This window comes from Vidua chalybeata, chromosome 1 (genome assembly GCF_026979565.1).
Source record: "Vidua chalybeata isolate OUT-0048 chromosome 1, bVidCha1 merged haplotype, whole genome shotgun sequence".
In the NCBI taxonomy this organism is placed as follows: Eukaryota; Metazoa; Chordata; class Aves; order Passeriformes; family Viduidae; genus Vidua; species Vidua chalybeata.
In genome coordinates, this window is record NC_071530.1 from 83,194,097 (window position 1) to 83,216,698 (window position 22,602).

General features: G+C 35.0%; 1 protein-coding gene across 1 annotated transcript in view; it reads left to right on the forward strand.

The window, feature by feature from the left end:
- ABCA13 (ATP binding cassette subfamily A member 13) overlaps window positions 1-22,602 on the forward strand; it is a 166,520-nt gene that overhangs the window by 108,521 nt on the left and 35,397 nt on the right. Inside the window, exons 42-48 of the mRNA XM_053950805.1 lie at window positions 8,981-9,035; window positions 9,661-9,838; window positions 12,441-12,556; window positions 16,280-16,436; window positions 17,365-17,618; window positions 17,911-18,103; window positions 19,345-19,454. Coding sequence (XP_053806780.1) covers window positions 8,981-9,035; window positions 9,661-9,838; window positions 12,441-12,556; window positions 16,280-16,436; window positions 17,365-17,618; window positions 17,911-18,103; window positions 19,345-19,454 — 1,063 coding nt within the window. The remainder of the gene's footprint in view (window positions 1-8,980; window positions 9,036-9,660; window positions 9,839-12,440; window positions 12,557-16,279; window positions 16,437-17,364; window positions 17,619-17,910; window positions 18,104-19,344; window positions 19,455-22,602) is intronic.

Here is a 22,602-nt window from a genome sequence, read left to right on the forward strand (position 1 = left end):
AGGGAAATTTAAAAAGAGCTTTTGACCAAAGAGTTCTTTCAAACTTAGGATGGTTTTCTGTAATGGTAAAATTATTTTAAGTGTTTTTATAATTAAGAAAGAAGGCTAAATCAGTGAAAATGGTGAAGGAATCCTGAGAATCTAAAACCAGAAATTCATTAAGAAAACTTTCTGGCATATCCAAGGAAAAAGAGTAATGACTTGCTTTCTAGATGGCTGGGGTTTCATTTTTCTAAATGACTTATGAGAATAGGTCAAAGGTAATGTTTACACAGAAACTTTGAATAAAATGAAATCAGATATTTTAATGAGATTTTTTAATAGAAATAAAATTTTAATCAACATTCCCTGCACTTCATGAGTCTTACTGATGTTAGCTTTTTTACTATACCATTAGATATCCTATTCTGGAACTTAAATGTTTGCTTACCCTTACTCTTATATCTATCACAGAGAATCAGGGTTTGCTGTCCTGCTTACACTCAGAGAAAATGATAGCTATCCCACAGATTGTGAGAATGATTTGTTTTTTGATATTGCGTGACACAGAAACACAGCAAGAACAACAGTGCTTAAGAAATACTTCAAGTCTAGTACTGACATCTGTACAAATATGGGTTCATTGTATAATCTTGTGGCAGAATATGTTAGCTGCCTGCAGAAGTAGAGCTTAACAACTAGAAAGTACTTTATTTATTTGTTCATCTATTGGAGAAGTGCAATGAAGATGGACTGATCATGCTCTTGAAGCATAATGCAGGGGGAACTGTCACAGACATCTTGAGAAGATAGGTCTAGTTACCTACCTAGATGTCTGTATGTATTTGTTTGTGTACTCATATTTGTGTGTGTGTACACACATGTATGTGTGTGTATTGTTTGTGGAGACCGATATATATGTATATTTTATTTCTAAAAACCTCAACAGTTTTCCAGCGCCGTATGGGCCACTGGAACTCAGTTCACTTTGATGTTTAACTTTCTCTTATTTAGGGATACTGTTCTAACAGAGAAGAACTATTCATATGCTTTTGTTATTTAAATTGTTATATGCAGCCCTGTAAGTCAGCAGTCAGAAGACCACACACTGTGTTCCAAGACTGAAATCTATTATTTTTGGTTTTTTTTTTCTTCTTCCAAACTCTGTTTATAGGCAAGGTCAGTTCTGGAATACTGTTGGAAATTGCTGTGAGGAAGCTTGTTAAGATGTTGCAGAAACATGGCTTTGTAGTTCTGCCTTGCATTAGTGACGTTATTTCACAGAACAACTTTTTTCCAACAGAACCAGCACTTCTATATTACTTTTAAGTGACATAAAAATAATTTGGTGCTTTAAAAGGGATTGTAAGGACAAAATATTTTCTTCCTTCACAAAAACAATATTGCTTTACAGGAAGAAGCTTACTACAATAGAGTAGAGCATTGCCATGGATGTAAACACAATAGCAGCAACTACGCTATTGAAACAACCTTGGGCAAGGTCAACAAGATCAACCACTTGTTTAAGTGCTCATACAAAAGCTAAGAAACCTTTCACTTAGCAGTTATATCCTATGTGTATTTCTTGAACATGAACCCAGTAGGAGTTCTCCCAAGATCTTTGGAGGAGGGAAGAGTCTTTACAGACCACATGCTGAGTTCTACCTTCTTTGCCCACAAGGACAGATCCAGTAACTTTCAGTGAAGATCAGTAGCACTAGTCCAAGTTTGTGAGAGGTTTTGATAAAAAGAAGTTGAGCAGAAGACTAATTGCTTTTGTCTAAAGTATTTTCTGCAGTCATGAGGATACAGAGAATATAAACTTATGATTTGGTATGAAAATTTGAAGGAAAAAATTTTACACAAGAGTATAGAGGACATATGCTGCCTTGCACTGGTTTATATCCCTAGGGATTTGTATCTGTTCAAAAAGCTTTGAAAAAAAATTGATTATTACTTTTTGTTCTGTCAGTCCAAGTTACTGAGTCTTCAGCATGCAGCAACAGGAAATTATATCTATTTAGTGATTAAAACATCTGTCCTTTTTGCTGTTGTGTAATCTGATCTTCAACTACTTTCTCCACAAGTAGAGAGATTTCTCCTCACCCCGTCTGTTAACAATTTGGGATTATTGGTAAATTTCTCTGTGGGGATGCTTGGAAAGTTACAATGTTTGTTGTAGTTTTTATGTAAATAGTGATGTGTCAGTTGAAGAAAATGTGTGTGCCCATCTGGAGGTGCATGTAACTAGATCGAGCAACAGAAATTGGCCTAATCAGTTTATGTCAGTTTATTGTAGTAAATGAAACAGATGTCTCTTTTGGAACAGCAGTTCAGTAATATTTCTTGTATAAAAATATGTCACTTTCTCTATCATGTGGAAATTCACCCCTACCTTCAACATCCTGTAAGTCTGTGATCCCATTGCGGGAAAAAATAATTTGTCTCAACTGTGGAAGAAATCAGATGCATTCTGCTTTCTAATGGGTTATAAATTGAGTGGTAGATGATGAAAATGAACATGTTAATAAATGAATTTTTAAAAAATTAGTAAGACACTTCAACAAAGAAAGTAAGATATGCTGGATTTTTGTCCAAACCTTTCACCTCTGACTGGTATTCAAGCTTATATGAATGTTTTCTAATCTTTTTCTGAAATGCTGCATTCTTACAACTAAGTAATGTAATTGTGAGCAAATAAAAATGCAATAATGAAGTAAGAAGAATAAAAAACAAAAAATGCAGTATTTTTTGCTTAAGATTAAGATAGAAATTTTGAACAAGTAAAAATATTGTTTTTCCACATCTAATTGTATAATATTGAGTCAGAATGTGTTTATTATGCTGGAGTATAGGAGAAGGACTATAATCTTGCTCTAAGGGTAAAGCTATATAAAGAAAAAAGGAGTGGTTGCCATCTATAATTTTGTCTGTAAAGTAGAGCGGTCAAAAAAAGTTCTTACATCACTGTTCAAAGAACAAAAATGTCTCAATATAGAAGGGCCTTTTGTGATGCAGCTGCCCCATCTTAGGATTCATATATTGAAGTCACTGATTTTTTTAAAAAAGCTTTCATACTAGGATTCATTGTAGCTTTCATGTAGCATCCTCATTTATTTCAGATTCAATTCTTCAAAAGAACAGAAGGGATCAAGGGAGTAATTTTCAGCTGGATTTTGGTGGAAAGTGGCTGTATAGTTTCCTGAATGCTTTGCAAATTATAACTTTAAACCTTATTACCAAGGAAACTGAAATGGCCTCTGGGTGGAACCTTCTTAACCATGTCTAGTTAGTGGAGGAAACTAAAATAGAAACCATTAATGATGGTGCTGCCTGCGAAATCCTCCATAAAATATAAATTTTTATAATATAAATATAAATAATATATATAATATATATATATTATAAATTTTTACAATATAAAATTGCAATTTTCAGTTAATAGTAATGTCTCATTTTATATAAATAGAAATATTGTCACACATGTATATATATATACATAAATATGTATATGCAATACCTCAATTTTTCTTATACATAATATTTTATTTAATCTGAAATAAAATGTCAGGAAGAAAGAAAGCTAGATTGGTCTTATATTCAAGTCTACCACAATAATGGTATTTAGAATCAGTAGCACAGATCTAAACTGAGCTATGTACGCAAGATTCAGTTTGACATAACAGACAGTGTACAAAGAAGTGCCAAGAGACACACCCAAAATACAGTGCAGAACCAGAAAATATACCAAAGGATAGCTCTGACTAATCTACACTGATGGCATACAAGCTTGAAGACCTTTAGGGCTTTTTCATCTAGATTTCTCCAACTGATACTGAAAAAGTATTGCTGGGTTCATATCACTTTCCTCATTTTTACTGAAAAACCACCGATTTTGAAGTCTGTTTATGTGGAAAGTTGCACACAGGTGGAATTGACTGGACTACCAATGCCTTCTGTTCTTTATCATGTACAGGATGGAAACATCCAGCTCTCTAAAGTTATGCCAAATTGTGCATGCCTTTATTTTCTGACAGTGGGTCAACTAGTATAGATGGAAGATAAATGATCTAGAGCACTTTCTCTTGAAGGCATAGATTGAAGACTATTAATAAGATGTTGGTACAGGGAAAAGTGTCCACAGTTGTACAACTCCTGAATGGCAGCAGGGCAGGATGCAGAATGTTCACAGCAAGCTTGTCTAATGTGGATGCATTTTCCTTTTTCCTGTGAGCTTTCCTATCCAGAATGGAAAAGTATAGTATTTTATTGTAGGAAATGTTATAATCCTTCTAATATTTTATAAAGAATTTATTTCACCAGGTTAGGAATGTCTTTTTAACAAATTAGAATCTAAAATTTGTTTAATCAAGAACAATGTAAGGAAAGGAGTAGGATTGTCCCACCTGGAAGGGAGAATACAAAAGGTAAATCATAGAGAAGCTGAAGAGGGTACAGTGAATAGTTTATTGCCTCTACATTAAGCGTGTAGCATGGGGCTTCTAGTGCCATTTTCAAAGTAAAACACTCTCCTGCCTAGGCCCCAGCTGTGCTACTCCTGAAAATTATAATTAAAATGTAAAGCTCTGACTACTTCCTTCCTCTTTTTTCCATAGTAATGTGGCTTGCAGGACTGATAAAAAATGCCTTTGTTCTCAATTGTATAAAACAAAGTATTTCATTAAGCGATACAAGAGATGACAACTGAGCTTTTAAATTAAGGAAAGACATAATTAGGGAAAAAAAAAGATACACAAAAAATGTAGTTAACTATAGGCAAAACAACTAAGAAAGAAAGAGAAGCTTCATAGCTGAAAAAAAAGCTGAGAAAATATATTCCCATTCCTGAATTGATTTTGCTTGGTTTTGGAAAGGCTGGAATGGGTGTCTGCTAAAATTTTTCACCTCTGCCCATGAAAAAGACTAAGTGATCACTGTAAAAATAATATGATGAAGGATTACAGGATGCTAAGGACATAGACAAAGGATATTTTAGGATAATAAAGAAAATTTTTGATGGGATTAAGTCAGGAGAATATAATGGCGATCTGCAGATGTGGAAGAAATAATTTTTATACTGAGAAATTTATGAAAAGGAGCAGACAGAGTTAGTGCTGAATCATATCATATTTGGTGTTATTGCCTGGCTTGCTTTTCCCTTGTGAATACTGATATGGTAAAATTTGCCCTGAGGGCTGTTCACACAAGGCTTGTAAGCACAGTCCTTAAAAAAATCCTTGCATAAGCATCAGAAGGAGCTTTAATAGGAGCTTTATAATTTAGAACTTAGTTTATCTGTCATTTATAGCTTTTAAGTCCTCAAACATGGCAGATAGTTTTCAACTTAATGAGCCTCATTATAGCAGCTTTGCTTAGTAAAAAGGCATATAAAGTCAAGAAAGTATCAATAAGTACATTTTACAGCATTTTAACAGCCATATTGGGACAGAGATATGTGTAAAAAAAGATGGTCTAGGTGGTTAGAAGAAATGTAGGAAGGGATAGGTTATAGAAGTACATGGAAAAGTTTATTTAAATAAAAAATATATATATACTAGCAAATACCATATATTAATTCTGTTTTTTTTTTTTTCCTGGTATTTGAAGGTAATTTATAACTTATTTCTTGAGTTCAAGGGAACTTTTTTTCCTCTGTGAATTACTGGTCAGTTTGTTGGCTCTATCTAAAAATCATCTATTTTTTGACAATGGAGTGAAGAAATCATTATACTAAAAAGATAAATTCAGAGATTGTCATGCCCCAGACTAATTGAAGAAACTTAAAATACTGAATAAAGGCAAGTATTACATTTAATGCAGTGATAGAATTTTGAATTCTAAACACAATTGAACTTAGTTTAACACAGTCATACTTTTCTTGTAATCCGCAACCTTGTGAAATTTAATTTCAGTTGTGAGTGTAAATTAAAAGAAAATGTAATCCTTTGTTTCATCTACATGATTTGAATGGAAATTGACTGTCAAAAATATATGCTACTCTTAAGAAGTGTGATTAGTTTTTGTGACTATTCCATAGAAGGAAGTTAATTCAGTGTGACTTTGACTTTTGATTGGTATTGTATGATACAATCCTGCAAGGAGCATTATACTATTTAATGTCATGGTTTTTATTTCACCTTGCAATTATCTCTTTTTCACAGTTCCCTTTTATTCTGTATGTTAATAGAAAATAAAGTTAAAGCAGTGCACTTCCATTTATGGAACCGAAGTCAACTACTGTAGACTTTTGTTTAATTCCAATGCAGTAATCTGAAAGTTTTGTTAGTTCCCCCCTGAGATCTTGGGGCCGGGCAAGGAAGGGAATTGTCCTGCTCTGCTCTGCACTGGAGTGGCCTCACCTTCAACGCTGTATACAGTTTTGGGTGCCACAATATAAAAAAGACATTAAGCTATTAGAGAGCACCCAAAGGAGAGCCACAATGATAATAATGGGCTTGGAGGTGACGTGTTATGAGAACCAGATGAGGTCACTTGGTTGGCTCAGCCTGGAGAAGAGGAAATTGAAGGGAGACCTCAGTGGAGTCCTCAGCATGCTCACAAGGGGAAGTGGAGAGGCAGATACTGATCCCTTCACTCTTGTGACCAGTGACAGGACTTGAGGAATTGCCTGAAGTTGACCCAGGGGAGGTTTAGGTTGGATATCCTAAAGCAAAAGAGGGTGGTTGAGCACTGGAACAGGCTCCCCAGGGAAGGGGGTCACAACACCAGCCTGACAGAGTTAAAGAAGTGTTTGGACACTGCTTTCAGGCGCATGGTGTGACTCTTCGAATGTCCTATGTAGGGTCAGGAGTTGGATCTGATGATCCTGGTGGGTCCCTTCCAATTCTGCCTCTTCTATGATTATTTCTTCTAATATGCCCACTTTTAGTCAAGCATTAGAAAAGCCTAGAGAAAATTTATGGGAACTAAACTGAACTTTTTTTTCTGTCATGCTGCTTCTCCTTTACATAAATGGAAATTCCGTGGTTCCAGTGGGAAAAAATAATTTTCTTTGATATGCCTGTTTTGCTTCAGAATAAATAGCAGCAATTGTTTTAAAAAATAATGCTTTAAAAGAAAAACAAAGGAAAATTTTAAACAGTCCCTGAAGGCATGTGACATGAAAGACTTCTACAAATATCAAGGTATCTATTAGTGATACATCAAAAAGTTATTAGCTTGAGTCTTCTTTTGTTTTCTACCATTGGGCTTCAGTGTACTGCATTTAGCTGTTATTTGAAAAATCTTTACCTTGTACAAGTTTTGTGTGTGAGTTAATCATCATCCTGTTTTTCAGATTTTTACCATGCAGTGCCTTAGTGATGTTTAGATTACTTTGGCTTGAAGATGAGGAATAAAAAATTAAAGAGGCAAAATAAATGCCTGCTTAGTCAAATTGCACCTGTTACTAGAATGAAGATTTTTTTTGTCTTTATACAGCTGGACTTTAACAAATTTAATTAAGCAGTGCCCCACAGAGTCAATATAAGGCTACCAACAATCTTTACCAAAGATACTGGAAAAAATTATAATTGCTATTAGGATAAAGTTTGTTTCTTTATTTTAATTCGGTACAGCATAGATTTATTTAGACACTAATCAAATAATGCTGATGTCGTGGTTTAACTTAAGGCCCACTCACACAGCCACTTCCTCAGTCTCTCCCAGTGGTGTGTGAGAGAGAATATTAGAAGTGATAAAATTCATAGGTTGAGATAAGGGCAGTTTAATATGTAGAAAAAAAGCCACACACACAAGCAAAGCAAAGCAAGGACTTCATTCACTTTTTCCTGTGGGCAGGAAGTTGTTCAGCCACTCCCAGGAGAGCTGGGCCCCATCATGCCTAACATTGACTTAGGAAGGCAAACATCATCACTCCAAATATCCCTCCCATTCCTCATTCTTCCCCCATATTACATGCTGAGCATGATGCCATAGAGTATGGAATATCCTTTTGATCAGTCAGGGTCAGCTGTCCTGCTGTGACCCCTCCCAACTCCCTGTGCACCCCCCATTCTCCTCACTGGTGGAGTGGGAGAGGAGCACAAAACATTTCAACTCCAAGTGCTGCTCAGCAATAGCAGCACAAACACCCCTGTGTTATCTACATGTTTTTCCAGCACAAATCCAAAGCATACCCCCATACCAGCTAGTGTGAAGAAAATTAATTTCATCCAGCACAAAACCAGCACAGCTGGCACATCTGTCAGGCACGCCTGCAGAGATCAGTCACAAACAGCATCAAGTCCAGTGGAACAGCAACTTTTGCAGTGACAATATTTTGCACCTTCATCCCCCTTCACAATTTTTCTTTTGTTTTAAAAGAAGCAAAAAGACACAGCTTTTGTTCATAAAGTACCTTCCAATTCCAAAGTTAATTTTGCTAGATTGCTACGTGTTGGTTGCACCAAGAACCAAAATAAGCCTAAGAATTCATTTCCTGCTCAGGATTTTTCTAGGTCTCCCAAACTAGGCATGTTTTTAATGTAGAACTCTACAGTTTCAATCAAAGGTGTGAATTTTTTTTTCTTTTGTGAATTTAGCTGAACAGTTTTTCTCAGCAAAACATCAGCATTCTAAAAATTGCTAAAAGATCTAATCTAAAATCTAAACCAAGCACATAAATTGCATTAACAATCTACCTTACCCCAGAAGATTAGGTATATGAACAAATTCTACTTTAATATTTTGTATTTGGTCTCTTCTGTGATGGAGATTCTGTAGCAATATACAACATTGATGAACCAATTTCTGAATTTCAGAACACAGAAAAGCAACTACTACTTATGTTCATTCATTAGTTTTTAGTGGTTCCAGAATGTGGAAATCACTCAATGGGAGATGGTATTTGGTTTTGCAGACTGGTATTTGACCTCGTTCTGTTTATTACTAAGTATTTAGCCTTTTTATTCATATGTGTAACAAGTGTTAACAGTGTACTCCAGAATTTGAAGTCCTTAATAAGATTTAATATTTCATGATTTATTTTTTCTTTTCACAGGGATAACACTCTACAGCCAACCATATGGTGGAGCCTTGTTGGATGAGGACAAAATGTGAGCAAACTCTTAAAATGTTTCACAGCAGCAATCAGCAGACAATTGAAACTATCAATTAAATAAGAATATATGCTTCCTGGAATAGATGCTGTGAATTGATAGACACAATTCAGTTCTACCGAGTGAAGCATTATTTTAGAGTGGTTTGTCTGTAAAATCCACTGTTTATATAAAAAATAGTTGCGGTATTTTGTAAAGAGAAAGACTGAATTTATGCTGATTGTGTCATAACAGTTTTAAATGGGGCAACTGTTTCAAACTATTTTGAGGGTTTAAATTTTAATTTTCTGTAAAGGGGAAATATTTGCATAAGCTTCACTTTACAACTCAGACACATGCGGTGCTCTGTAACTCACCTATAGTTTTGTAACTTAACACACTTTGTTCCTGTTCTTTAATTAGATGTTTACAGTGAAGAGACATTGTATCCCTGATAATTTCAGGCTGTTGGAACGAGACAATCTTAAGATCCCTTCCAATCCAAACCATTCTATGGTGTTTGCAATTAGGATTAAGGTCCTAATGTCTAGTGTTTTGGTGAGAAGTTGGCCTGAAAAATGCTAACATTTGAGGGGGTTTTCCTCATTGTATTTTCATTGCACTATTTTGCTTTTTACCCTAGAATGGAGAATGTTCGTCAGTGTGGGGTAGCACTGTGTATCATGCTGGGTTTCTCTATCCTTACTGCATCCATTGGAACTGCCATAGTGAAGGACAGAGTATCTGGGACAAAACGCTTGCAACACATCACAGGCCTGGGTTACAAAACTTACTGGCTTGGCAACTTCTGCTATGATATGGTATGTTTTATGCAAGGCAGCATGTGCTCAGGTGCACATTTTAGGCTAGTTTCTTCTAAATGAGCAAAAGGAGATACGGTCACAAGATAAAGAATAAGATTTGAATTGCGCAGTGATAGCTCTTGGCTGACATGTGAACAAACATTGTCACCATTCCTACTTTAATGCAGGATGGGGATTGTGTTCCTTTCTTCCCAAAGTTGAACTGTAAATTATTTGCTAGCTTTAGCTGTTTTACAACGAAAAGAAAGTTGGCCAATCAGCCTAGACAGAAAGATTCTTCCACACAGCAGCTCATAGCAGGAATTTCTGTGTTTTGAATTTTGCCGTGCACTGGCAAAGCCTTACAAATTAGTGGAGAAAACTGAAAATAGTAGTCAGCTACTTTGAGGGATAATTATGTTATGAGTTGTTGTGGATAATATGAGAGATACTTATGGTTGGTACCTTTTATTTGTGTCAAACACTGGAAGAGGCAGCTCAAGGAAGTGGTGGAGTCACCATCCCTAGAGGTATTTAAAAACCATATAGATATGGCACTGAGGGACATGGTTTAGTGGTGGATTAATGGTTGGAGCTGATGTTCTAAAGGTCCTTTCCAACATTTAAGTTGGATTGTATGACACCCTGGTCAGGAACAGAAATGTTTGGAACACTCTGTTTTCCTTTAGAAAATGAAATGTTTCTAATTCTGAAACATTAGATCTTCACCCATCCATGCTTGAAATCAGAATTTTTACACTTGAGCAATCTTGAGGTAAGAGCACATTTTTCCAAATGTTATTTACTTGGCCAGTCAGTCTTGGTATTTCTTTTTGCTGCTGCTTCAGATAAGAAGGCTTGGTTAAAAACAGTCCTTCATCATTCGGTTTCTCCTTGTGAGCAAAGTCAACTCTTCATTATTTTCTGCCAATCTCTCAAAATGTTCTCACAAATTCAACACAGTACTGCATGATCAATCATGACATGGGAAAGAATAGACACTGTTTTAAATGCTAATTGTGCTACAGATCATTTAGGGACACTGAACGCATGAATATATGAACTGTCAAATTTTAAATGCCTTTATGTATTATAAATATTACAGGCTGTGTCCTGTATTACTGGTAGCAGAATCTTTACTAGGCCTGCAGAAGTATTTGATTTATGAAATTGCTCTCATGAGAATCAGGCTGTTCTTACTGTATTTATAGGCATGAATGATATTCATTACTATGTTCAACAAATGGAAAAATTGTAAGTGCTAGGAAAATTTAAAGATAAATAAAGAAATTTTGTTCAGATTACACATGTGTCACTAGAGGGGCAAAATTAAAGCTGCTTTGTTGTACATGCACAGCTTCTGTAATATACCATGATTTCAGGGTAAGATTTCCAACAGAAATTGATTTTAAAGTTATTGATTTATTTCTAGACAGAAGCCCCAGGTATGTTGAAAAATACTGGGACTCAAATGTGTTGTGACTTCTCTAAAATATTTTTAAACAGTTTCAGGATAACTGAAACATATATCTGTAGGTGGTATATTATGATACTTGTATATGGTAAAGAAAAGGTACACTGTGAATGAGAACATTGCATCCATCTACATTTTACTCCATTGCCCTTCTCTTAAAAAAAAAAAAAAAATGTTTCCCAGTAGCAAAGACGTGATAGCCTCTGGTTAAATTTGGAACAGGTTTTCCCTGTACTTCAGCATGAAAGTCTAATTTTAACAGAATGTTGTTCTTCTACATTGAATATTTAGCTAGACCTTGATTTATTGCCTCTATTGCAGTTGTATCTCGGAATCTCAGTTCTATTAGGTTAAAGCTATAAAGCTAAATATTACATAAGCAGAAATGGAGGCAGTCAGTGCCCTAGTGAGCTCAGGTTCAATGCACAGAGCAGGCAGACACTGAAAATGGAGCTGAGCACACGTCTTCACATTCTGACATTGCTATTGCAAGCAGAACCCCTCTCTCTTGAATACTTGGATATGAATCTCCTGTACCAATCCCATCTTGCCACCTCTAAGTATTGCTTGCCATTATGTCAAGAGACTAAAGAGAGAAACTGCTTTCCCTGTTGCCTAATGGCTGTCATGCTTTTACAAATTTTTACCATTCCCAATAAAAGATGTGATTTGCGTCATCCGCACACATAGTCCTTCATTAAAATCTCTTTTAAAATTGCATCATTATTATTCTCCCCCATGAATGCAGCACCAACCAAAGAAACTGCTGTTTCTGAAATCAAGCCTCTGTATTCACAGTGTAATTTGGTGTTTTGGAGCAATAGCCCCACACTGACTCATTATCTGGAAGAGTTAGCTTGTTAAATGGATGTATTGGAAAGGTCAATAAAAATAGGATTAAGGGGGCTACTCTGTAATCAGATTTTATCTTGTCAGGTTGTTTCATATGTAGGGGGCAGTTTCACAGCAAGTGCAGGCTATCAAATCTCCAAGCTCTTCTGCCTATTTCCTCCTAACTTATAGTATAATTGTATTGAAAGTATGGAGAAGTTAATTTGTAAAACCCTTCTATGCAATTCAGGTAAGACCAGTAAGAGATGCTCACCTGCTCAATGTTTTTGGTTTTTTTTTTCCTTCTGTTTCTAGCTGTTTTACATGGTTCCAGTCACCCTGTGTGTTGGTGTTATTAGTGCCTTCCAGCTATCAGCCTTCACTTTCCGAAAGAACTTGGCAGCCACTGCTCTCCTGCTGATACTTTTTGGGTATGTGATTGGAAATGCTACTATGGAATTATAGCTTCCAAGAAACAAATATAAATCTTTAGGTGTAGTTTGCACCTGCTGCTGAATGCGTGGTTTTCTCTCTTTGTAAGCAATTATGATTCAGCAAAGCATAGTGAGAAAACAGGCTGAAACGTGCGTTTGAAAATTAAACACAAAAAGTGGAGGGAGATTTGCTCACACATTTTTTTAAAAAAAGGAGCGCAAACATCTCAGAAGATACTCAGCCTGTATAACAGTAGTTTACTGTTAGGAATTGATTGTATGTTATCTTCCAGAAAATGAGGGAGTATTAACATAGGTCAGAATTTCAGTGCTTATCTGTGCAGAATATCATCAAGAAGGTAAGAAACAACTTTTATTACAGCTCTAACTGTTTTCTGTAATTCAACATAGCTCCAGCAGTTTACATTTCCAATGAGAAGTCTGTCCAATAAGAAGTACTGGGGTGGATGAAGATCTGTCTACCAATAATACTGTGAGAGAGGAAAGTTATACCATGCTACTCTCTTGCTTAGTTTCACATGAAAAACAACAGCAACGAAAAAAAAAACAACCAAAAATCCCACCAAAAAACCACAAAAGCCAAAACCAACAAAAAATAAAAAGACCCCAAAAAACCACAAGCAACCAATGAAGAAAACAAACAAACAACAACAACAACAAAAACCAACACAACAATCCTGTAATAGAAAGTTAAAATAACTGGTTCAACAAAGGATTGATATCTCTATAAAAGTAAGACTGTTCAGCTCTGGGATCAATCATATTAATAGTGTGTTGTGTTGTGTCACTTGTGGGGCAGAATTAAAGTTGTTTTGCTGTACATGTACAGTTTCTGTAATACACCATGATTTCAGGATAAGATTTTTGATAGAGTTTGATTTTAAAGTTATCTATTTATATAAAGACAGACGGCCCAGGTCTGTTGAAACATACTGGGACTCAACTTATACTGGGACTCATAACTCTTCCCATGTGCAGTCTAAGGTGATGTTAGAAATGCTGAAGATGAATTGTTAAAGGAAAAGGCTTCTGAGAAGTTTATTTCTTATTTCAAGCAACTAATTGTTGCTCCCCTTGTAGGGGAGATCTCACATGAGAGATGTTTAGATAATGAAATATAGCTGCTTCATAAAAACCCCCCCAAAAAAAACCCAATTTACTATATTGCGCCTTGAAAACTGTTTTCAAGGTTTTGTGTCTCCAGCAACTTATTTTTTGGAAGCTGTTTAGGTATCCTCAAAGCTGGATCTTTTCTTGGAAATTCTAGCCTCAGTTTATTCAGAACCATACTTCAGAACTGTCCTTCATCAAATGCATTTTGAAAGCCACAACAAGCCAAGTCCTCTCTTGTAAAACCTTCCAAATTCTTTGCATAATTCTATTTATCATTTTTCCTTATAATTCCAGTTTGAGCTCCTCTTTCCTGGATGTGAATAGCCAAATTAGTATGAAATATTGTGGAGGTCATGATGCTAGGATTTTGTAAATAACTTGTATGAAACATCCAAAGTTCATAATTTCATAATTTCCTCCTCTCTGTATCTTTCTTGGGTACCACCCTCACTTCCTTTCTTCTGCACTTCCATCAAGTTATTCCTTCAAGCTAAAGGCACAAATTCTAACCAGTATTAGAGCAAAGATTTCACACTATGAAATCTCACACCTTTTTGATTAGCTTTGCAACCACTGAATCCTTCTTGTGATCCAGTTGCTGTCATATTAGCGAGGCATAAGCTTCTACAGAAACCTTAGCCAAGCAGCAATTGAAGCACACAGTACAAACCATGTCTACTGAAGTCATGACAGGGTTTTTCTAGTGTGCTACGGGCTTTGACCCTGCCCACAGTGTATTATCAAGCGCCAGTTATGCTGGCATTGTTTTAACCAAAATATTGAATTAAACTTTGAGTCAGAAAAAAAAGTAATTGAACAAAAATGGGTCTTATTTTGTTGACTGCAAATGCAGCTTAATCAGCTCAATATAATCCCTCCTGTCCTATTCAGCTTTGGCTGACATAACAGATGTTGCAGTGATTTTTAACAAGGAAATCTGTGTATTCAATGTGTATTAACATATATTAATATGATAGAAATGGAGGTGCAACTGGCCACAACTTTAAAGGCTGTATTTGAACACCATATAACTTTAGGATTCTGAAAGTCTTACTCATTTCTTAGCAGCTATAAGCAAAAAAAATCAAATTTTGCTTTCATTTACAGCAGAGCAACAGCACTGTAAATCATGTCTCTTTCCTGAGCTGTTTCCAAGGATGGACTTGTATTTATGATATTGTTATTCTGAGAACAGTGATTTTGGTATGTGCATCAAGGGAAGAAAAGATTGTGTTATTAAGACTGGCAAAAGGATGCTGAAAAGTATAGGGGGATCTTGAATACTTATAATTTCATTTGAGATCCAAACATTGAGTCATTCAACCTTTATCTTCCTGTAAACTGAAGATAACATTATTATTACTTCCCAGCAGGGTTTGCAAGTTTGTTTTTTAAGGTAAAGGATTTTGGCATTCTTCAATGAAAAAGATCCATCTATAAAGTACAGAATACTGAATTCAAAAGGGAATGACTTAGTTTAGTATTCTAAAGTCATTTAGTAAGATGACTTTTATGACTTAGTTTAGTAATCTAAACTACACTTTAAGGCAATGAAGAAGTGAATTCACAGGTTTTTGGTTGGTTGCTCTTGCATTGAGCTCACTATTAAACCAGTTATACATATTAAAATTATATAGGAAGTGTTTATATATACACTGTGTATATGCTTATTGTTGTGCAATAGTGTATGCTGATAGATATGCTCCTGCAGTCTATATACTGCTTGTTTGATAGATATATCTTGCACTGTGTTGAATGGAAGATAAGTTTTCTTTACGTGCTCTGATTGCCTGGGCCTTGTTTTAATCTTTACAAACATCTCTTTATAAATAAAAAACATGTACATGCTCCACTCTGGATAGACATCCTTTGATTTGTCATAATGGAAGTGCCTTCCTCCTTCCTTTAAACATTCTCATTGACGACGATGTAGCCATGGACATGCTGTCTTATCCTCATAGTGCTATGCACCCGTTTTTGACAGCTATTACTCTAATGACAGCCTGGTTAAGGTAATAACATGGTCTGTAGGATTTTTCAATTCTCACATATCACCAGCACAAATACTAGTTTCAGTTCAAAAATTATTGGTTTTTTACTCATTTTTCTTCTCTTTCTTTGCTCACTACCTCCTTCTTCTTCCTTTTTTATTTTTTTTTTCTATGAGAGCCTCTCAGAAAAGATAACTGCTCAGCATCCATGATTTAAGCTTTAAATATTTCATTTTAATTCTTTATCTGTGTAAGAGTCTTGCTAAAGTGCATGGATTTGCAATCATTCAGAAATCAGGATTGCAAGCTATCTGGAACAGTCAAAATAGATATCTGCAGCTGATATATGCAAACATGGATCTTATCTGCACATAACATGGCAGTAGATATCTGTACATCTATGGAAGGGTAAGCAAAATTTTTAAAGAATATGTATCTCAAATTTGTCCCTTTTTAAAATCACTTGTTCTGAAGAGTTGTTTGACTGTCTTAGAAATAAGAAACAATAATTGTGGGTTTTTTCTAGTGTGATAACTGACTTTTTTGGGGTCAAAAGCATAACATTTTTGACAGTTTTGTTTCTTTAAACTTTCAGATATTCAACTTTACCTTGGATGTATCTTGCATCCAGATTCTTCTCAAGTTCAGATGTAGCTTTTATTTCCTACATCTCCTTAAATTTTGTGTTTGGCCTATGTACCATGCTGGTGACTCTCTTACCTCGCTTGTTAGCTATAATTTCCAAAGTGCAGGTTAGTACAAAATCTTTGGTTTACCTTTTTCATAACTGAGATGTATACACACACATACATGCATATATATATTTGAGAATGTTCATATGTGTGTTTACATATTTATACAGATAAGATTTTTCTGGAAGAAAAACATATGGGTTTTAAATGTTCATGAATTTTCTATATTGACTGTTACCATCTTGAATTTTAACTTGTCTATAACCCAAAAAAGCATGCTGTAATAATGGAAAAACAGTGTTAATTGAAACTTTGACATTTTCTAGACCATTAAGTTGTAATTGGCACATTATGGGAGCTGTTCTGGTCGATTAAATAGATTATATGCATTGTAAAATGTGTTTGAATAATATTGACATAAGAAATAAGCTGCATATTCCTAGGATCACTAATGCACTGTATGAATAGCGATTTATGCAGTGCATTCTCACTCTGTGTATGTATTTTTAATTAGTTATAACAGTATTTAAACAACTTGATGGAAAGGAGTTCCAGAATGAGTATGACTCTTTATTCATGTGCAGGTCAAAAACTTGATGTTTAAAGTCAAATCTGGATTATTTGACATACAATTGTGTAAGCAAATTTGGTATTCACTTGGGTTTAAGTTGGTGATTTAAATTTGATATTATTCAAATATTAAAATATTAAGGAAACAGAAGAATCATGGCTACATGTGTTTTGATACTGTCTCTGAACTTCAACTAAGATTAGAACGCTGCAGCTGTAGAAAGTCTAAAATGCAATATGGTATGAACCCTGTCCCTAAAACAGTTCAAAATATGCACTTTAGAATTCAGTTTACCATGAGTGAGATTTGAATGCAGTATCCAGTTTTGCAAGACTGCTCATTAGGCTGTTGGAGACAACTAAATTTTTTTCCATTTTTATCTTTATCCTCCTCCATCCTTGCTGTGTCTTAATACAGAGTTTTCAGAACATCTACAATATCCTCAAATGGGCATTCATCATATTCCCACAATTCTGCCTAGGCCAGGGCTTAATAGAGCTTTCGTACAATCAAATCAAGTTTGACCTGACCAGGAACTTTGGAATAGATTCTTACGTGAGCCCCTTTGAGATGGATTTCCTGGGCTGGATTTTTGTAGCAATGTCTCTTCAGGGAACACTACTACTTCTTTTACGTCTTTTCCTTCATTGGGATCTCCTCTGGAAACCAAGGTGGGTTATCATTTGTATTCTGCCAGAGTGGGCACTGAACTAATTTTTGGAGAAAGAAAATGTGTGTTCTAGTGTGTTCCTTTGAACAAGAGAAGATAAATTCTTCTGATAACGTGATGTACCTGAATTAATGAAAACTACAGAAAAAAATACAAGTAGTTGTTTTTCCCTTGAATTCTGATGAGAATTGATCACCAAGTGCTAAGGGATTACAACCAGGAAAATAAGAGTTATGCGGGGTGCAGCAATGACCAATTTTCCATGTATCACTTATTATCATCCTCTGTTGTAGGGGTCATTGCTCAGTTAATGGCACAGACAGCCCTTCAGAAGATGTTGATGTAGAAATGGAGCGACAGAGACTCTTTGGTGGAAGAACTGGTAATGATGTCCTACTTCTGTACAACCTCAGGAAGTGTTATGGAGGTTTCAGTAAGAAGAATGCAGTTGTGGAAAACATAAGCTTGGGCATACCAAAGGGAGAGGTAAAGGAGTCTTTCCCCTTTTATAAAGTAACACTTTATTCTGAGCAATTGTTGAGACATACTCAGTGTGTCTACAGTGAAAGGCCCGTAGATAGCAGCAGAAAAAATTCAGTTGTAGTAATTTCTGAAAATAAATAATTGGATAAAGGTAGAAACTCTGGTGGTGCTGAAGAAGCAGCTGTTCATTTATTTTTTTGGTTAAACATTCATCAGAGTCTTAATTTTTTTACTTCTTGCTTATCTTTACCAAATTACTGTACTTTAGGCTAACATAAAAAGCAAGCAAGGTAGCATAGCAGTTTAGTGTTCACAGAGAAAACAGAATACCCAACTCAATAGCAAACTATGGACTGCATCCTGAATTTGTTACCACAGCACATTTTTGGTTCCCATGCTGAAATCATCACAGTACATTTGAATATAGCATATACAAATAAACTATTTCAATAAATCAAAATTTAGTGCTGAACATGTTTGTGTTTGGGGGCTTTATTCATTATTTGGATGGTTTGGGGAATTACTGATATTAATTTCTAAACTACTGAGAAAGAAAAGACTTTTCTTCATTGGTAATATAAAATTAGAAGATCTGAGAAACTTGCACACAGCAGCACAGGTGCAGTGATATTCCTGCTACTTACTGATCAGATGTTGGGTAACTGAGGTAAGTAACCAGGAGGATGTTATTGTTGATTAAATCAATAAGAAAGTTCATGAAAAAAGTATTTAGAAATCATAAAGTGCTAAGTGTAGACTTAATATGAATCCTATCCTAGCTTAAGCATGAAGTTATTGCAGCTAGGGGCCTGAAATAAATGTTCAAAGTGACTGTGTCTCTTGGATGTTTGGTATTCACTTGTACAGAGTGAAGCAACTCATGAGAAGCTTGGAAATATTCACTCTTGGACTGATATCCAGGGTTTGGAAGCAGGATCTAAAATCCTCCTACTCAAATGTAGCATTTACTAATAATATGGATAAATAATGGGTTTGATTGTTTGGCAGGATTTTAAGAGGAGGGCTAGAATCCTAAATAAGTCACTTCTGGTAATTAGGGGGTAATCAAAATATGATATGTACGAGTTTTTTTTAAACTGATTTTCTGTGGGAAAGGGAATTTGCACACCCATTATATCCACATATAATTTCTTACAGACATATAATAGGAAATGTGGAAAGGGGTAATATTTCTTATTTTTTTAGTATAGCATATTGATTTTTTTTTCCAATATCTCTGATAGTGTTTTGGACTCCTGGGAACAAATGGAGCTGGGAAAAGCACAACATTTAAGATGCTGACTGGAGATATCATCCCATCTGCAGGACGTGCTGTTATCAGGACTCCTACTGGGTAAATTACACAGGGTTTGATCAGAATAGTGCTAATTAATAATGCACATGATCAAAGACTCAGCACGTCTTCAGTCCTTTATACTGTACTCTAGGGACCTATTTTGCTCACTTTTAAATGTATATTGCTTTGTTTCTGTTAAATCTCTGTGGAAAAGCTTTTTAGCATTATTTAATTCTGTTTGACAGCTCTGTTAATTGAGAATAAACTTGTCTGGTAGCAAAAGAGAAACTCTAAGAAGACTTAATATACATCCTTTTAAAACTTTTTAAAAGATCTTAACATATGTTAAAATGCATGGACGTATATCCCCTTACAAGTTCTGCACTGAGAATTTTCTAGGCTTAGGTAAATGAGCAGTGCTTCAAGTGGGTAATTTCAAAATATTTTCTTACACTAGTACTTCAGAGTCATTAATTAATTAAATTATCAATATGCTATGTATAAGGATAAGATGTAGTGTTGGTGAGATTTATCATTCTGATGCAGTGATGAATAATGGACTTTGGGTTAGATGCAACCAATACATTTCATTTTTCCCAGAAAAATTGGAAGGGAAAGAAAGTTATTTTTTTCAGTCAGTAGTAAATATGTATATACACATACATAAATGGCTTTTGGACTCTTTTCTTTTCCTAAATGATGTACATTTCAAAATCCTTTTTGGACAACGACAGGTCAAGAGTTTCATTAAGAAATTCTTAAAGGGAGCATTTTTGAATTTTCAAAATGGCAAGTTAAATTTCTTTAGCTTAGAAATCAAATGCTTTCATAGGTCAGTGTTTCCTTCTTCATGAAGATAATGATCATCAGATTTATCTTCAAAGATAAGTAGCTTCAGTCATTGCAAAATTCAGTTTTCTGGAAAATTTGCACTTTTGAAATGGACAAAATCAACAATATCAAACACAATTTTACTTCAGTGTGTTTTTTCATTATCTTTCATATCAAATCATAAAAAATGTTGATCGTAAAGCAGAAATTATTAAAAAAACATTAAAAAACCAGATTTTGGAAGAATTATTCTTAAGAGAAGAAGTGGTGTGAGTGAGACTTTAAAATGGTTAGAGAGACTTTTAGATGGTTGTTTTCATTTATAATTTTCCAGATTTTTTTAAAATAATTTTTTGTCTTAAACAGAAGACAATTTTTCAGACATTGATCAAAATTAAAAATGACAGAAGTGATTTAAAATTAGATAAAAATCAACATTTGTAATTCTTTGGAACTGATGGGTGGCTTTATACCTCCTGCTACAAGATATGAAGGAGGTCAGAAGTTTATAGCATGAGTCTGAAGAGGATTTGAGATTTGGAGAAATAAAATTATCTGCAATATATTTTTTTTTAAATAAAATATTGCCATTAGGGTATCAGGATATTTAAACTCCCATGTTTTGTTTTGATTCTGAGCAGTATTTTGCTGTAGATTTTAATGGGACTTGTCTTGTGTCCCACCTGTGCATTCATGGATCACACATGACTATCTCCATGCAATGTCGTTGCAGGTCTGTATTTGGGCAAATTATTTGATCTGGTGTGAAAATTCCAAAATTTTAACATCTACTTGAAAGCAAATATAAAGTTATAAGAATACAATTTATTACTATATATATTGACACTTACAGTATGTTTGCTGACTACTACAGCTTTTTAGCACCTCCTAAGATAATTTAAAAAAAAAAATTACAAAATAATTCACCAATGCCTGGATTCTTTTTATCAGTTGTGTTGCTATGTACCTGTGGTTAAATTGATAAAAATGCTTCTGAGGTCTGCTAGTCAGCTACTGGCTTTTGACAATAGGCTAAATGCTGTCCCTGGACATTGTGTGTGTCACTTTCATTTCCCATACTGTGTTTTATAAATCCAACATGAAAGCATATATTAAGTTGCAATGTTATTTACCATATACTAAAACATAGGTAATGAAATTTGACACATTTAGAAGGCTTGAGAGAAAGCCTTAGACAATTGAATTTCAGTGTACAAAATACCATTGACAACATTAATTATCACCTTGTACTATGGTGGTGTCAATCGAGTTCATGGATTTTTTTGTGTTTGCAGGGGCTGAAGTGAGTGTAGATCCCATATTCCCAAGATTTCAAAATGTAACGCTAATTCAAGAAGGCAACCTTAAGTAAGAGGCTGCTATTATACAGTAGCTTAACTTAGAGAAACAAACAATTTGAGGCTGTGAGAAGAAATGTATGTCCATCCTGACTTTGTTCCTTGCTTCATATTTTGAAAACTGCTGTTGAAGCAGCTCATCATGCATTGTGTTGCTGTACTCCTGAAAATCATTGAGACAAGTTTGTTGGCTCTTCCAGAGGTGGGCTCGTATCCACAATAGATCTGGAGAGCCATTCCTCAGCAGCTAAGAATGACTAAAATTACTAATTGCAGGGAATTTTAGGTGGATTCATTTTCATTTATGACTCAGATAAATGAAGGGGAAGGTATAGTAAGCAGGCTTCTCCTTTTCTTACTCTGGTAGTGTATTCAGAATCCTGGTGTTCCTGGCAGAGAGACTACAGTCAGCAGAAGAAAGCAGCTGCTGATCACAGCTGCAGAACATTTCTTGGTGAATAGAACTAGACTTTTTTGCTTAAAATTTACATAATGAAGGAGATTCCATGAAAACATTATCTCTGATACCTATTCCTGATGAATAATGCAGCTTAGATGTAGATCCCACCTCTTTTGGTTTTGACTGGAAAGAACACGTCTTTTGTCCTCTGTCACTGTGAACGGACGAGATACTGTAGTCTGATGAATCCTTCACAGAATCATAAAATGGTTTGGGTTGGAAGGGACCTTTAAGATCCTGTAGTTCCAACCACCCCGCCATGGGCCAGTTTAATCAAAGCTACATATAACCTTGAACACTTCCAGGGATGTGGCATCCACAGCTTCTCAAGGAAACTTATTCCCATGACTCACCACCCTCACAGTAAATAATTTCTACCCAACATCTAATCTAACCCTATCTTGATGATGTATTCTTCATGATCAAATAATTAAATAAGTATGTAAAATTACTGTTATGAACATTGCAGAACGTAACTAATTTTATTCCATGCAGAAAATCCTTAATTTATAACAGATTCAATTTCCTTGAATAGTAACTATGCTTCAAAGTTTTT